General features: G+C 40.1%; 1 protein-coding gene across 1 annotated transcript in view; it reads left to right on the forward strand.

The window, feature by feature from the left end:
* The window catches only part of GPNMB (glycoprotein nmb), a 32,697-nt gene extending 21,308 nt beyond the window's left edge, over positions 1-11,389 (forward strand). Inside the window, exons 7-11 of the mRNA XM_074195466.1 lie at positions 2,562-2,702; positions 3,977-4,073; positions 7,317-7,525; positions 9,741-9,834; positions 10,770-11,389. Coding sequence (XP_074051567.1) covers positions 2,562-2,702; positions 3,977-4,073; positions 7,317-7,525; positions 9,741-9,834; positions 10,770-10,923 — 695 coding nt within the window. The 3' untranslated portion in view covers positions 10,924-11,389. The remainder of the gene's footprint in view (positions 1-2,561; positions 2,703-3,976; positions 4,074-7,316; positions 7,526-9,740; positions 9,835-10,769) is intronic.
* Positions 11,390-18,396: the final 7,007 nt, after the last annotated feature.

The following is an 18,396-nucleotide window of genomic DNA, read 5'->3' on the forward strand; positions in this document are numbered from 1 at the left end:
TCACTTTTATTATATTATATTGAATGTGTACATTCACGACAGCCTTTCTGTAAAGGGCACATTTCAGTCAAGGGTATGAACTTGGGGAGAGTCTTCAAGAGCTTCGTGGGAAGGCAAAAAAAAGAGAAAAAGAAAGTAGCTTTTGATCTTGGAAGTCTCAGCAACTTTTTCTAAGCTCCTTAATCCTGACCTTATGGCTAGGATACTACCTGTGAGGGGAACTGCCTGCTAAAATCTATGAGCGTTTCACTGGAATTAAAATGATGGAATCATTCCTAAAAGTGGAATTTCATAGCTTTTGTTACTTGATTTTAAAGAAATTTTACTATAAGCTACCCAAATAGATGATATTTATTTACTCCAGTTAAATAGTTCTATTTTAAATGGCCTACATAGTCATTGGAAAGCTCTGATGAATGAGGCACTGTGATCTAGCCAGACCTTCCCCAGCTCCTCTCCCCCATTTCCCAAAATTGCACAGGATCATCCCTTACTTTTTTCTTTTTAAATGTTTTATTGATGCATTTGTTTTTATTGATTGTACTGATCCTTTTGTTTTAATATCTCTCACATCCCAATAGCTCCCCTTCCTTCCTCCCCACCCATTGATCCCTACCTACTTTTTTACAAATGAGAATAGTCAAGAAACACAAAGCAACACATTGGTATGCCTATCTAACAAAGTCTGCCTTGTCCACACCTTTGGTCTACCACCTCTGTTCTGAAGGCAGGGAGAATACTTCCATCCTTGGAAGTCAACACTGGCCTGGAGCTCCTTTAGTCAATCAATCAGCAAGCATTTAAGTGACTACTATATGGTAAGGATTCCATATTTTAGTCTTCAGTCTGGCCCTCTTCACTAGCTTCTTCCCATGTGCCTACAAATGTACCCTGGTCTCTCCAATACTAAAGATGTCAAGTAACTATTCCAACATTTTTCTCCCTCCTCTGCTAAATTTCTATAAAAAGTTGTCTATACCTCCCTCCTGAATATTTTTTATCATGACCCACACTCTTTCCTCACCTTGCAATTTGGATTTTGTTCTCAGGCCAAGGCAACGGTCAGACTGCTGATCTGAAGTCAGGAGGATCTCTGTTCAAATCCAGCCTCAGACTTTATTAGCTTTGTGTCCCTTGGCAGGTTATTCAATTACTCTCAGTCTCTGTTTCCTCATCTATGGAAAGGAAGTAATGATAGCATGACTCTCCCATGGTTGTGGTCAGGATCAGATGAGATAATTGTTTATTATTGTCATGAATCTTCATGACCCCATTTCGGGTTTTTTCCTCCAGATAGGAGTGCTTTGCCACTTCCTTTTCCAGTTCATTTTATAAGATGAGGAAACTGAAACAAACAGGGTTAAATGACTTGCCCAGGGTCACATAGCTAGTGACTATCTAAGACCAGGTTTGAATTCATGAGGATGAAGCTTCCTGATTTCGAGCCCACTACTCCATCTTCTACGGTACCCCCAGTTGACCTTGTAAACTTTAAAGTGCTGTATAGATGTTTGCTGAGGCTGCCTTTTAAATTCAATTCAAATCAATTCAAAAAGTGATTATTAAGGACCTTCTGTACACCAAACACTAAGCTAGGCTCTGGGAAGACAAAGACAAAAATGACAAATAATACTACTCCTCACTAAGTGAATACAAAGTAATTTCAGAGATGAGGCAGGCACTAGATGGGTGGGGAGGGAGAGAGGAGGGGAGAACAGAGAGGCTGCACTAGGGTTGAGCCCTAAAAGGTGCTCTGAGGCAAAGGTGAAGAAGGAGTGTTTGTTAGGCATGAAACGCCACTGGAAATTGAAAGAAAGAAATAAGGTTGCACATCTCTGCAATCTTTCCCACTCTGTTAAATGGCTTTGACTTAATGAGGGTTTCGCCTATGACAAATAAGACCCTACATCTAAGACACTCTGTCAACCAAAATTGAATTTTCCAGAAATGATCCTGAATTCAAAAGGAGGGGAGAAAGTGCTTTTTTTGCAATTACTGGGAGAATTTCTGAATCTAAGGTCTGATGCTTCCATTATATTCCACATTCTCAGGAACTCAATCTGGTACTGGGAATGGTGTTTCTTGAGACTTTAATACTTGTGTTTTTCTTTGATGACATCAATAAAGCCCGGAGCTCAAAAGAAACTTTTATTATACGCCCAGTGCATCAATTAGCAGCAATGTGGCTGATGGATTTGTGACCTGGATCAGAAAATTGGCTTTCAGCCTAGATTCTACCATTCCCACCAATCCCTCACCTTATTTCTCTGTCCTTATTCCCCGCCCCGCCCCAGTGCTCAGCACCATAGCATGAATACAGCAGGAGCGTAATAGATGCTTATTGTTGTATTGATTGAACAAAATCTGGGGTTGTCTGCCTTCACCATTGAAAACTCATAATAGGATTACTTGGTAACAGCTCTTCCCATTCACTTCAATTCAAACTCCTTGAGTATTTTCAATCTAATCTTCTTTTGAAGGCTTTGCTGAACCATCACTTTAAAATGTCTTAAAAGTTTCTGTTGATTTTTTACCCCAGATCTCTCTTTTTCAATTTTTAGTAAGTACTGTAAACTCTTCTGATGCTATCACACCATCACCTACTGGTGCCAGCCTACAAGATCAGAGATGGGGAGAGGCTCCTGATGAAAGCTGCCAGGTCATCAGATATGGCCATTTCATGGCCTCTCTCACTATTGTAGGTAAGCACCTTGGAGTCAACCAAACTCAATCAGTAGACATTTATTTACCGATCTCCTTCCCTGTTCTCAACATTATTCTACAAGTTCATAGAGATACAAAACTCTAAAGTATGACTGCTGCCCTCAGAGTACCTAAACTCTAGTTGGGCAGAGAAGATAAACCTATTCCTGCTTCCATATTTTCTAAAACTCTAAAATGCTATCTCATCCAGGCAAGAGTTACGGCATATACTTTCCTCTATCAAATGATACAGAAATTTGACCTTCCCCATTTCTGACCTAGAGAAGTTGGTCCCTTCTCAGCAGCTTGGTGGTGCCCCTGCTCCTGGGGCTCACTCTATTGGTTCCAAATGGAGCTTAGATACTGGATTGGCAGTAGCCCTGAACTCAGGGAGATTCAATCCTCTAAGCCCCCCCCCAAGGATCAGGACTGATAGTCAAGGTCCACCATGCCCAGTCACCTGAACAAAATTGGGAAATCCTCCAAGTTTGGCTGCTTTGACTACTTTCCACCTATGAAATGCCCTCTTCTGTTTTTGAATATTTTTGCTCCCCTCCCCTCCCAAGGGGTCCTCCTATATTATTGCCCACTGGTATACATATTTCAATCAGATACTCTTGAAAAATCAAAAAACCTTTAGAGCCCAAAGAAATGAATCTCCAATGTTGGCACTTCAGGAAGCCTGACCTGATGTATCTGAGGATGGAGGGCACTAGACATCCCTCACACCATCCAGATATCTTCATAAACTGATGGACTGGTTCCAACCATAGGAGGATCCTCCCTACCAAATCCTGGGTGTTTCCCTTTGGGCAGATTAGGGAGAAAAGAGTCTATTTAGTATGACAGTCCCAGGCTCAAGTCTCAGCAGCTCCTGGCTGGCCACATGGGACTCCCTGAATCTGGTGGCAATCACTCATGCTAACTTTCTCCAACTCCCTGCCCAGAAGAGCCTGAATGCTTTGGCTTCCTCCACTATTGTTCCACTTGCTAGTTTTCACAAGTTCACACTTTATGTAAGAAGGGAAATGAAAACAAGCTAGAAGGGAAGTCAGCAGCTCGGCTGGGCTTTTCAGGAGATTGGGCTCCATGGATACGGAGCCATTGGGCAGAATCCAGGACCTTTGATTTTGTGGTGTTGATTTCTTAACAGTGGGGAAAAGGAAGGCAGGAGAAGGCAGTCTTTGTTTGTATTCTTTGTCCTTCTAATTCACTGGGTTGTTTTTTTTTTCTTCTTTCCTTTGGTGGGGGTTCTTGGGGCTTGTTTCGTAAGAGGGGATCCTCGAAGTTAATATCATCCAGATGACAAATATTCAGATGTCGCCGACCGAAGACTCCACAGTTGACTTTATTGTCACCTGCCAAGGGAAGTAAGTACAATATGCGGAATTAGACCCATCAGATGCTAGCAGACCCCCAAGTCTGGGCAGAGAACTATTTGCATCATGCCTTCCACTCCCCTAAACAAGAAGAGAATTGCCTAATTCACTGCAGACCCAGATAGAGCTGTAACTAGGAATTCTTTCAGATAGGGCCAAAAGCAGTTGAATGGGGTGGCTGACTGGGTCCAACACAAAGGACAGCCCTGAACGACAGCACCAACAGGTTGTCCCTAGTTACAGCTCTGGATAAAGAACAATGATAGAATTTACAAAGTGTCCAAGGAGTTGTAGGCCTAATGGCTTTGCTGACCTTGAAAAAGACCAATAAACATCATGTTTGATTAAGTTACTCAAATTTTATGAATGATTCCAGTTTATTGACATAAACCATTAAAAGACATGAAAAGTGTCAAAACATCACTTTCCCAATGACATCACACTCTGCTGGGGGTACTGTAGATAGCTAAATCTTGGGGACAGGTTGGTAGGCTTCTGAATGGGACATTAGGGGAACAATATATAGAGGGCCAGAAGGAAGGCATTCAGATAGGACCCCAGACATGTACTGGCTATGGGCAAATTACTTAACCTCTGTTTGCCTCAGCTTCCTCAACTGAAAATGGGGATGAAAATGCCACCTCCCTTCCAGGTTTGTTGTAGGGAGCAAATAAGATGATATTTGTAAAAAAAAAAAAAAAATTAATGCACTTAGCATAGGTCCTGGCTAAGTAGGCCCTAAATAAATGATCCCCCTTCCCCACATGAGCAGTCAATATCCTAGCATTTTATATATACTTTGTATTTGCTTATTTGCATGCGTATCTCATCTCCAGCAGAATGTAAACCCCTTTAGGGCAAGTCTGATGTGATTTTTGTCTTTGTATACTCCCTCCCAGCAGAGTGACTAGCACACAGCAGGTGCTTAATACAGATTTATTCAACTGAAGTCTTTTAGAAGTTGGCTGAGAAAGAGCAAGCTTGTCTTAGAGGACTAAGGAACTAGGGGCTAGGTCTTGGGGAGCAGGAAAGTTGTTAAGATAAAAGTGCTTCTAATGGTTGATTGCTTGTTAGATAATGGACATCTCACCAGAGTCCAGTTCTGGGACTTGGTCATCAGTCAAGAAAATTATGCTTGTAGTAGAGTTTTGGATGCAGCTGAAAATAATCTGCCTGGCAGCTGTGGGGAAATAGAAATATGGCTATCTGACCTTGAAGTCAGAAAGACAGGAGTTCAAATCCAGCCTCAGACTCTTACTGGTTGTATGACCTTGGGCAAGTCACTTAACCCTGACCACCTCACATCCAGGGCCATCTCCAATTGTCCTGATCCATATATGGCCAATGAACTTTAGATGGCTCCAGAGGAGAAAGTAAGGTTGGTGACTTAGCACAGCCTCCCCCAATTCATGTGCTTGTCATAGACATCACCTGTCTTGGTCCCATAGTCTTCTTCAAGAATGAAAGTCAAACATCATCATATGTCTATCTTAAACTCTCACAATGAGTTTGTAACCAAAGCTCTAAAGTTTCTCTCAGCCCTCAGTTTCCTTGGCTGGTTAAGTCCCCAAAGGGATAGCTGCTACCATCTCCTCCTCAGGGTTCTAGGGGTAATCCTAAGGGACTGGATTTATCTTTCTGAAACTATAGCTTAAGAGTTCCCATCAGGATGCTTCCCTCCCTGATTAGTAATTGAACTCAATCAGGGACAGCTAGGTGGTGCAGTCGATTAAACATCAAGTCTAGAATTAGGTAGACCTGAGTTCAAATTAGGCCTCAGACTAACCCTGTTTGCCTCAGTTTCCTCATCTGTAAATGAGCTGGAGAAAGAAATGGCAAACCACTCCAGGATCTCTACCAATAAAACCCCTCATGGGGTTATGAAGAGTTAGACGTAACTGAAATGCCTAGAATAACAATGTTCAATTAGTGAGCTAGGCTTAATTAGCTTTTAGAAAAGAGTATTTACTAAGATGATAATGTAGCAAGAAAAAAAGTCTACGATATGCCCTTCCACCAAGTAAATATGGTGTCAAAGGGAAAGTGAGATCAAGCCTAAAGAGTCTGTATGGCAAGAACTAATTCACAGCTTCTGGAAGTGCGTTCTCCAGGGGCTACCTGTAAAATCTTGACTCTACCTTTCCTCCTCCAATCCATTCCATCTTCTACCAATTGAGCCACACTGCCATCTATGTGACTAGAATGTTCAGGAAACATCCAAATCCTTTGGTCCTCTAAAGCTTCTCTAGTCAGGGAGATAGAGGAAGAGACAGAGGCTGAAATCAACCCCAAGTCCCCAAGTGATTCCTTCTCAGGAGTGGCTCTTTCCTCTCTATCATCAGATCATCAGATCTTTCTACACAGCATAGACAAGTCCATCAGTCCATTGGACTTGTCTGCCACATCTAGTTACATCTAGCTGAAATGCCTTTTGATTGATTAATTAGTGTCTGGGCATTGTCCATATCTAGTTCCCCCTTTGCACTGATTGATTTGGGAGGTGTTCTCACCTGTATCTGGACCTCTTACTGTTTCTACTATTACTCTCACTACAATCTTTGAGAGGTGGCAAAGACACCTCTAACTTCTTCACATCCGGGGATTCTTTGTCATTCTTGTATATTTACGAAATGCTGTCAAGGGGCAGCTAGGTGGCACAGTGGATAGAGTACTGGCCCCAGAGTCAGGAGGACCTGAGTTCAAATTCCACCTCAAACACTTGATAGTTACTTGCTGTGTGACCTTGGGCAAGTCACTTAATCCCATTACCCCACCAAAAAAAAGAACTGTTTGTTGAGTAACTAAATGAAATCTAGTACTATTGTTGTCAGGACTACATCCTCCACCCTGAAGAAGGATCAATCCAGTATTCATAGGATCGTGTGAAAATATTTGCTAAGTTATTCCAAAGTATTTCCTATGAACACAGGAAGAGGAGATGAAATATCAGTTTCTCCCCCGTGCTCATTTATTTATTGTGCATTAGAGATGCTAAATGTATTCAAATGTTTGTGTGAAATCATCTCTATGGGTATTCCCTAAAATAATGCAGTCATAGCACATATGAGCCACCCACTATTAACAAAGTATTTCTGCCCCCCCATTTTCCCATTCTGCCCCCATTCCCTCTCTTTTTCTGTTTGCCTCTGTCTCTCCCTCCCCACCTCCATCTCTCTCTCTTTCTCTCTCTCTCTCTCCCCTTATCTCCACCACCACTACTACCACCATTTTCAGCACTCCTACCGATGTCTGTACAGTTATTTCAGACCCTACCTGCCTGTGGCCTCAAAACACAGTCTGTGGCCCTGTGGAAGTCAATGACCAGTGCTTGGTGACTGTAAGGAGAGCCTTCAGCGAGGCTGGGATGTATTGTGTGAACCTTACTTTGAGTAATGAGGTCAGCCTGGCCCTTACGAGCACACTGATCTCTATCAATGGAAGAGGTAAGTCGTAACCCTCAGACAAATGTTCTTTCTTGGTAGAATCCCAATAATTGTGGGGGTTGGGATCCAGATCTAGGATTTCATCAGTGGGAAGAATACTCCCCAAGTGAAAACCTTCTCTGCTGAGCAGACCACTAATTCATCCATCATTTATTGTCTTAGAAAGTTGTCTGAGAGTGCTGAGAGAATAAGTGGCTTGCCCAAGATCATCCAAATGAGAGGTTTCAGAGAGAGAACTTGACCCCAGTTCTCCCTGATTTGAACTTGGCCCTCTCTCCATTATACCAACACCATGATTGATGCATGTGGAGTAGTATTCTAGAATGAAAATATATGGGGAGAGTTTGAGGGAGAAGGAGAGTACTATTGAGAAGAATAAAGATTTTTTTAAAGAGTGTCAATGAAAGTTATTTTTTTATAAACAATTTTTTATAAAAAAAATGTACACCCACATTTCTTGAAGCTATTTAGAGGTTTGCTTTCAAAATTTATTTATTGTCTCCCCCACAATTCCCTCTCTCTTTCACACATTTGAAGATTTATTGAACTATGGTTAGTAAGGATTCCTAGGCTAGAATTAAAATAAATAACACGTCTATCTAGAAGTCAACTTGGCAAAAATAGTGACCCCAGAAAATTCTAACCAACTTCAGGTTTGCAGATGAAACTACAGATGGTGAGTGACCTTAGACCAAATAATACTAATAAGCTATAATTATACAGTTAAGCTTCTCCTTGTATGTAGCCACATTTACAGAGGTTACTTGAAAGGTCTGAGTACTATAAATAATAATATTGGCCCATGAGTCTAAACAATCTAAGTAGCCTGGTGCCAGTGTCAGCCTCCTGTGCCCACTTAGAGGAGATAGCAGCATGGCCAAAAATTCAGAGTGGAGAAGAGGAAGTAAAAAAACCCAGTGGAAAAAGAAAACATAATAATAATAAAACCCAGTGGGTTCCTCTTTTCCTTAATAACTCACCCACATGACCTCTAGTTCATCAAATAAAAACCCACAGTGCCATGTTCACTGGGCTCTTCTTCAGGAACTCAACAGGGAAAACCAGACAGACAATTTTAAAACCAAATTATTGTATAGTTTATGTTTCTGTCAATTGTTTATTCTACATTTTTCTTGTATGCATGAAATTCCAACAGAACAAAGAAGAAAGGGGACTTGATTGGGAATTGTACTTTTGTGCTAGGATTCTGTCCAGGAAGGTCCCTTCACCATTCCTTGAGCACTGAATTTTTATTATACTCATTTTACTGCAAGATTCTCCTTATGAGGGGCAGCTAGGTGATGCAATGGATGGATCACCAGCCCTGGAATCAGGAGGACCTTAGTTCAAATTTGACTTCAGACACTTAATAATGACCTAGCTGTGTAACCTTGGGCAGGTCACTTAGCCCCATTGCCTTGCAAAAAACAAAAAACAAACAAACAAACAGAATCTACTTATTACATTATCCCTGTTCAAAGGACAGGCACTGAACAAGGAATGGAAACCAAAGATGGAGCCCTTTAATTTTCCCACCATTAGTTTGTTTCTTCCTTTGAGCAGAATGAGATGAAATCAAAACATCAGTTCCTTTATGGCTTCCACTGATTCAATATTTTTCTCACTTCTCAATATACATAGATGCACACACATATTTGTGTAGATTATATACACATGCATGTAGCAGATATGGTATGTGTATATTGATAAATATCTATAATCCATATATGTTTTCTCATTTAAAAAATTAAATTAATTAAAATTAAATGAATTTTTAAAATTTAATTTAAAAATTTTTTTAAAATGTTCAAAGCCAACTTAAAACTAAAAAAAGAACTACTTGAAGAGATAACCATCCTTATTTAACTGTCAGAGACCTTGTGGTTGATACATTCCAGGGGAGATAATTGCTAAAAGGAATTGAAGGAGAAAAAGATTAGGACAGGATGATTATAAAGGTGTAAATTCATTTTATTTCAACTTTCACTTATTAAGTGCCTACAGAATGCAAGGCACTGGGTTTGGGTAGAAAAGCTCCAAAAAACAAAATGAGACCGCTCCTGTCCTGGAGTTGCTCACCATTTACCAAGAGAGACAATCTTAATACTGATGGGACGAGCTATTTTGAGGAGCGGGGCACTCAGCTGTTTAGTGTATATGTCAGACCCTGTGTGGGATCAGGAAGCATGCCAAAGTTCTTTCTTTTCCTCCCAAGCTCCAGGGTCATCTGCCAGAGCGGGAACAGCCATCTTGAGCTCCATCAGTGCCTTGATTGTATTCACTGTTCTTCTGACCTTCTTTGTGTACAAGTAAGTTTCTGCCTCCAACTCTGAGTATTTTCTGAGTTGTTTGAACAAGCTCTCTACAAACCTATGCCTGGATATTAGAGAACTGGCTTCCAGGCTTCCTCTTTTGGCTTGAACAAACCAATTTTTCCCAAGACACCATGGAAGGAGCTCGGGTTCTGGAGTTAGAGGATCTGAGTTCAAAGCCCCTCTCAGGGACTGCCCAAGGGAATCTTGCTCTCCTCTGGACTCCAACTTCCTCCACTATAAAATTAGACCTCTAAGGCTCCTTCCAGCTCCCTAGTTTTAATTCTTCTCTCTCCTCCATTCTCATGAATTCTGATTGTGCAAACACTATATTAATACTGGCAAGGGTCAAATATTAACAATAAAAGAAGTCTCCAATGAAATCAGTGGTTCAGGTTTTTAGTAGCAAGTAACCTTGGTTTTTAGTCTGGACAAAGGATTTCATTGATAGAGAAGTCCTGGGGTGGAAAGTCCCTCCACTGGTACATATCAGCCCTCACCATAACTTAGTAGTCTTGGGAGAGTTGCCTGGGGTCAGAGAGAGGATGAGCGACTTGTACAGATTCATACAGTGGTTATGTCAGAGGTAGGATTTGAATTCAAGGCCACCTCTCTATCCACCTTATTCCACTTGCTTCTCTCAAAAACCCAACTGTTACTGTTTCATGCTGAATATCTTAAGAGGTTTTCACATTCATCTAAAACCAGGCTAAGCTAGAAAGCTTCCACTAGACAACAGAAAGATTCTTTATGCACCCTAGCAACTGGCTGGCATTAGATTGAGGCTAAATAGAATTAAATTTTTCTTTCCTTTTCTTTATTTTTATTTAGTGCCTGTTTTATTCAATAAAAGAATGTAAGAGACTTTTTAGAGAGCAACATTTTATCAGTGAAGGTCTTTTCTGAGTAACTTTTGCAAACATTACTTGCAGGAGATACAAAGAATACAAACCAATTGAAAGCTGCCCTGAGAAGGTGGTAAATGACAATGGACTGGATGTTTCTTTCCATAAGGAGAAGGCTGTGTTCTTCCCAGCAAACAATGAGAAGGATCCGCTGCTGAAGAAAGGGGCTAGGATTGTTTAGCACTCCCAGCAAATCTGTGTCTTTAGAGTGCACACTGTACATACTTTACATTGGTGTTGTCCTTGAGTGGATGGATACGATAACTGTATAAGAAAAGGCATATTGTAAGTACTATACAGTGCTTGTGGCTATGTTTGAGATATATATATATATATATATATATATATATATATATATATATATATGGGTTAAAAGATATTTTAGAGGATTGAAGAGGGGATTATATAGCAAGCAGCCTTGGTCAAATTCTGTAACTAATAAAATCCCTTGTCAACTTCTTCTTTTATTGTGATTTATGGTTCCCTAAGCATTCTCAGTGTCTGTCCTAGAGTAAACACCTCCCCGGGGAAGTCAGTCTTCCTCATTTGGGTCTTACTTAGGTTAACAAGGCGAATTTTTAAGGAGGGAGAGGGCACCTACAGGAGAGTTGTCTCGGTCTTCCATGTTAAAATACTACCAAAGTAAAATAAAGCAAAAAAATAAAAAGCTTCACAATAAACTCTGCTTGCTAGGTGATTCTCTGAAGAGAAAATGTATTCAAGCCTGTAGAAGAGGAATGAGTATTTATATATACTTGTGGAAGACCCGTAATAAAAGAGGTAAGAGGTATTTCATGAGACCTTAGAAGAGGGAGGATATTCCCTCATTAGCTCCAACTCAGAACTCCTGAAGATGAGAGGACTGACCATATACAACCATGCCCATCTCTCTACCCCACTCCTGCTCACTTAGACAACGGATGTGAGTGTTCCCCAGCTGCCTGCCTCTTTTTAAGTCAATGCTCTCTGATCACGTGCAGAGGGGAGTTTGTATCTTGAGAAACATAGACAACAGACAAATGAAAGCGTCTATGGCCAACACTCCAAGACCTGGTATCTCGGTGTCTTTGACTTCACAGGTAGGGAAATGCCTTTTGGTACTGATTTTGTTTACATCAAGCATAAATTTTCAGAGACAAATTAACACTTAGTAGTAGCCAAAGCATCCTAGAAATGAGCACTGTCCAAGAAAGGAATGGTCTGCTTTGAGAAATTGTTGTTTCCTTTCACTGGAGGCCTTCAGGCAAGGGCTAGCTGACCACTTGTAAACTCTATGGTCCAGGTGATCCTTGTTTGGACAGAGAAAACAGTCCACTATCCTTTCAGTGATCTCTGATTGGAGATCCCATTCTCTCTATCATCAAAATGCTGCATATGTTGCCAATTTCTTTTCATATTTGTGGCTTCCCTGCATTCATTTTAACCTCATTTCTCTCGTAAAGAAACATTGGGTCAAGATGATACATAAAATGCTTTGCCTGCTTATGGTCACTTGGGCGTGGAGGAATGTTTATTGGCCTCACCCCCCACCACACACACACACACACACACACACACACACACACACACACACACACACACACACACACACTTTTGGAAGAGAGATTGTGGGCTACAGATGTAAAAGGGGGAATAAATGGTCATAATACTGACTGCTTTAGTGAAAATGTATTTTTTTGGTATATAAGAAGGTTCTTTGGTTGTGTGAGAGAATAGAGGAAGGAATCATTCAGAAGTAAAGTGATGGAGAGAAACAAAGAGACAGAGAATTAACCAAATAAAAAAATTACACTGATCATGTGACTCAAACTAGGCTTCTGTAATTTAAACAATCTTTTTTTCTCTAAATGGGTTACCTGTTTTTTGCCTCCTTGGTGAGGGGATGAGCACAAAAACAGGGATTTGGTAAAAATAGAAATTGGATGGGTATCACCATCTTCTCACCAGCTCAAGGACGCAGGGGCACACAGATCCTTGAATTGTGCCAGTTCTCCAATTAGGCAGAGTGGCCTGTGCTATACCAGGTAGAGGATCTTGGTCACTGAAGACCTGGCTCAATCTGGAGTACCCACTTTATTTATGCTCTGGAAGGATGGCAGTTCAGCCAGCACTGGGTAGATGGCACTGTCATCCCATTCATTTCAGCAGGCAATCTTTCAGTATGAATTCACTTTCAGTACAAGGATTTGTTCTGAAATCTTACCTCCAAAGTACATTTGATTTACAGTGGCAGGGATGGATTATGACCTTGGCAGGCCCTAAGCTATGTTGAGTCCATGAAGCCCCATGTCATTTTTTTAAAAAAGTATTTATTTTCACAGGAAGGATATTGAAAATATCAAATAGGGAAGCCTTCTTTTTGCAGATATACCCAGATGATGTTGTAAGAAAAGAATAAATCCATGTCTTGCAGCATGTCAACTTGTGTTATGGAGTAACCTTAAATTCACATTCTAGGGGCTGTGATTTCTGGGTAGGTTGACTTTAGGGTGACTGGAACCCTTGAGTAATGGGTTAGACAGATCAGATGACTTGATGGAAGCTCTGCATCTCTTTATACAGTATGCTCATTTTAAAAAAATGTATATGTTTATTTTATTTTTAATTGATGGAATGAAAGAAGCATAATATGGTATAATTTTTAAATGATTGCACATGAACTGCAAATCTAATAGTGTACCATTGGCTCATTTTTAACACTACAGATTAGTGTACTTTTTTTCCATAATTTTGAGAAAGCAAAGTCATAACTGGTCAAGGAGATTATTTATTTTTAGAAGTCATGAAAGAATAGCCAACCCCTAAGAGACGGATGGCAACCCGTGTGCTCCTAGAAATACTCACTTCACATCACAATTAGAATTTTAATCTTTTTTTCCTTTACCACTAGCTACCCATCTGCTAATAATGACCAATTACTGTGTAGTCAGAGCTATGGGTTTTTGTTATTTTAAGGTGAAGATATCTAGACAGAAAGAAATCTCTTTTCACATCTCCTTTATCAATGCAGTTTATGAAATCAGAAATGATGTAGCTTATTTTTGTTGGTGTAAGCAGCCTCGATATGATGAAAACCCTAGCTTTGTTGATTTCTGTTGACTTTCCTACAAGAATGGAAAAAAATAAATCAGAGTTCCACAGTGCTAGCCTCCATTTCCTTATCTCTAAGATTAAGAAAGGGTTGGACTCAGCAATCCCTGTGGCCCCTTCCAGCTCAAAAACTCTGCATTTCTGGGAAATGTTTCCCTATTCAATGAATTCAATTAGAATGTGCTCGTTGCTAAGGCTTCTAAGCTCCCTCTCCTAGTCTTCTGTTTGGCCAGGGGGCACTGTGGTACAGCAGACGGTTGCTAAGAGCTCCCCGTTTCTGAAGCTTCTAGCAAAGTAATTGATCCTGCGGCTTTCCCAAGTGGTTTTTTTTACAGGATAAAGTTCAGTCCCACTGCAGGTCTGCTAGGCCTTCACCTGCTCCTGCCATCAGGACCCATGCTGGCAGTGGATGGGACCCTTTGAAAATGTGCTCCAAAGGCACATGATGGAATACCACCCTCAAGTATTCCCATGAGCAGTGAATGCAGCCTCCACCCTGGAACATGAGCAGACCTGAACTTCAAATGGCTGACTGTTCTAAAATCCTCCCCAAGAGCCTAGGGTCGGTTTCTGGGATTCTGGTGACGTCAAGACACCTCTCACTGGAAGCCAACACAACAAGCTTCCTGCCAGGCTGCAGGTTCCAAACATATGGCTTGATAAAAATCCCTCATTGCCCCTGCTAAGCCTACAACCAAAAAAGTTGATAAACTTAGGAGACTGTTGAAAGCACACTTCTCCCTAACACCACCAAGTCATCCTTACAAGGTTTACATTTCACAAACGTAATCAAAATTCTAGGGAGGGCATTGCTGCATATGCTGCAGAGCCATGCCATCTGCTCAATATTGCCATTTGGGAGGGTTTTTTTTCATATGCTGGGTTGTAGAATCACCTTGGGTGGGGAGTTAGTAAGGAATCTTTCCATAAAGAGTTAATAAGGAATCCTTCCAATAACACCACTTGACTGTACCAAATTGAACATTCCAAATATCTCACAACAAAATCTGAGCCTGTGAGATTGGCTCATTATGCCTTAGATATTGAAGGAGTCACCTTCTGGTGCCATTTTCAAACTTGGCTCTTTTGCTCCAAGTCATTGACTTTGTAATCCTTATCCCTCTCCCAGAAGAATACTGGATATTCTCCTAGAGCCAACCTGGACTCTGATAGATGAGTTCTCTCTGACATTGCTGGGAACAAGACTTTCCTGGTTATTACATCCATGCTATTTTCTCCCTCACATGTGTTCCCATGACTCTTTCATCTCCTCTTCATGGGTTGTCTTCTCCCATCGGAATGGAAACTTCTTAAGGGCAGAGATTGTCTTGCTTTTTTTGTATCTTATATCTGATACAGTATCTGGCATAGAATAAGCTCTTAATAATAAATAACAAATAGCATTCATTAGTTCATAGTGCTATGTCCAAGTTCAAATGAAGTTACCATCTATTAAGGACTTATTTTTCTGGTGCCCAATGCTAATCATTGGAAATGACAAAGCAAAAGGGCAAAGCAAGCCCTGCCTTCAAGGACCTCACATTTTAAAGAAAAACCCCTGAAGAGGGATTTCTGTACAGACTGATTACATAAGATCCTAGAACATTGGGAAACTTCCTGAATGAACTATAATGTCACCCCACAGAGGGAGAAAAAAGAACGCCTACAATCTGGAATATAATAATGTTCAGTATTCTATTATTGGATAGATAATCTATAGAACTGATCTATTAATTTTTATTTCTAGGACAGACAGGAAACAAATGAAATGGAATAAGAAGATAGATATAAATAGGGAGATTGTCTTTCAGAAATAGTTGAGTTTTTTTATCATGTCAAACTTTCCCCAAAAGTGAATAATTCCTTTTTAACACCAGTTATTTCATAGCTGTAAGTCACAGAATTCTATATATTATCACTCATAACGGTTTTTCATGCACTCTACCCTCTAGTCAAAATGGTTTTCTTAGACCAAAATGGTCCTCATAGAGACAGTGCTCCATTTGTCATCTCCTTGCTTTGGCACTAGCTGTCATCACTCAGAAGGCATTCCCTTCTCACCTCCACACCCAACAACCCCAGTTTCTCTGATGGCTCCGTTGAAAATTTAGGATTGTGTAAAAAAAAAGTAGTTAAAAGTTCACGCCCTTTGACCTAGAGATTCTATTACTAGGCTTTGAGTCCAGGGAGACCATTGATAAGAAGTAAGTTCACATCTATATATGCCAAAATATTTATAGCAGCACTTTTTTGTGACAGTAAAGAACTAGAAACAAAGCAATAAATGCTCCTCAACTGGAGAAAGACTGGACAAATGGTGACATGTGAATGTTACTATGCTGTTCTCACAATATTGTATTACATCGTTACAGCCGAAATGTCAAATGTGCTAAAGATAGAGAAGTATGGAAAGAGCAATATAAACTGATGCAGACTAAAGTGAGCAGAGCCAGGGAGAAAATAGAAACAAGGACTGCAACAAAATAAACAGAAAGAACATCTACAAGAAAAATCAAGTGAATGTTGCAAAATTTGAAAGAAGGACTCATTTCAAAAGAAAAGACACTCTCAACCCATGGCTGAAGTGGGAAGGTCCATGAGCATTGTATATATTTTCAGAGTTTGTCATTGTTTTGATTAATTGTGCTGAAGTTGGTTTTTTAATTTTTTTCTTCTATCTTAAAATGTTTCTCTGGGAGAGGGAAGGGAGAGAGATTAGAAAGACTATGGTGATATAAAAAACAAAAACTGGATAAAAAAAACTTCTTAAACATAATTCAAATAAAGCATTAAACTTTTTTTCTTAATCTACTCCTCCCCTGGCTGCTAGTGCCCTTCACTCCATAATAACTTTGTATCTCTTATATTTATATTCTCTATTATACCCATCTATGAATGTGCTGTGTCCCCACTCCCCTATAGAATTTAAGGTTTTGGAGGGTAGGGACTGCTTTACTTTTGTCTTTTGGGTCTAGCATGTACTAGCATGGGGTCTGGCACCTATGATTAATAAATAATGAATCAATACCTAATGATTGATTAATGGAATACTACAATCTTTAAAGAACTGAAGGTGAAGAGTATCCAAAGGAGATGTGCCTGATGGGTAGAAACAGTTTGCAAAATAGTATAAATGAAGTAGAGAATGAGAAGTAGAATGGAGAATGCCATTAAAAAGATGGATCGACAACCACAAAAGATGGAACCATTACAGAATCTAAGCAGGAAACAAACCATGGACCACCCCTTCCTCCATTGAAATCTCCTCAGTGTTAAGAGAATGGAAGAAAACCCCAAGGATGTTTTATTGGAAGACAACAATGAGTATTACCCAAGATGAACAGGTGTGTATATAGATTATGATATCATCTCTGGAAATAATGCTACTACTGATGAGATCACAGATGTCCTGAAGATGTCTTGAACACTATCTAGCTGATATCAAAATCTGAATCTCTAGTCTTGCCTTCCCTTCTCAAATTCAACCTTACTTTTCCAGACTTACTTTGTCAGACATCTTCCAAATTGCAAACAAATGCCAAAATAAATTGTCCTAAGGCTAATGGTGAAGACATGGTAAAAGGAAAAACTGTCTCTGATTTTGAATGGGCTTAAGAAAATTATCCTCTGGAAATTTTTGGATTTTTAGCCCAATGAGCCATATGTACATACACACACACACATACACACACACACAAATATGAGCATGTTCAAGATAATATTCAGGCTAATGTTGTAAACAGCTTTTAAGAGCTAATGGTTTCTAAGGGAACCTTTCATGTCATGAAATTGCTGACTAAAATTCTAGGACATGCATAAAAAGAGTGTTAATAATAGTAAAAATTCAGAGAAAAATTTCAGTGGTGAAAAAGCCTGCAAATGGTACTGTTCTGATCCTAGGGATAGAGCTTTGCCAATGAGTGAAATCACAAACATATAAAATAGAAAAATCAGAAAGTAGAAAATTGGGGGGGGGGGAAGAATGAATGTTCCCTTACAAGTCTTCCTTCTCCTTCTCTCCTGTAGATCTCCCTGGCCATTCTCATTCATATTTTAAAAGGATTCTGCTGGATTTTTTCACCTGACATGTCCATGCTTCTACCGAAGTTATTGGATTCATTCACTCATCGATGTCTTCACTTAGGACGTGAATCTTTCAGGCTGGGTCTATTGAGTGAATGTGGTCTGCCCATCCCAGTATTCAAATTCTGGCTTTCTTTTTCATTATATGATAGTGCCTTAGCTAAATTCCATATTCTTCCCTTCGGTTTTCCACATAAGCAATTGTTTAACACATGGCAGTTGACTTGAACTAAGTAGATTGGAATCCAGAAAAGTGTCATTCTAGATATGTCGCTTGGTGATGTGACACTGAGGAAGTCACTTCTCTTCCAGACCCCTTATTCCCTCCCCTAATAAATGAGGAGCTTGCTAAACCAGATGATGTCTAATCTAACTTCCCTTCTGGGTCTGCACTCCCATAGAAATCACAGTATTTCTGATCTACCTCCCAGGGATGTCTGGGGATTATGAACTTGTAAAGAGCATTGGCACCCTATTCTGC

The sequence above is a fragment of the Macrotis lagotis genome, chromosome 7 (genome assembly GCF_037893015.1).
Source record: "Macrotis lagotis isolate mMagLag1 chromosome 7, bilby.v1.9.chrom.fasta, whole genome shotgun sequence".
NCBI lineage: Eukaryota > Metazoa > Chordata > Mammalia > Peramelemorphia > Peramelidae > Macrotis > Macrotis lagotis.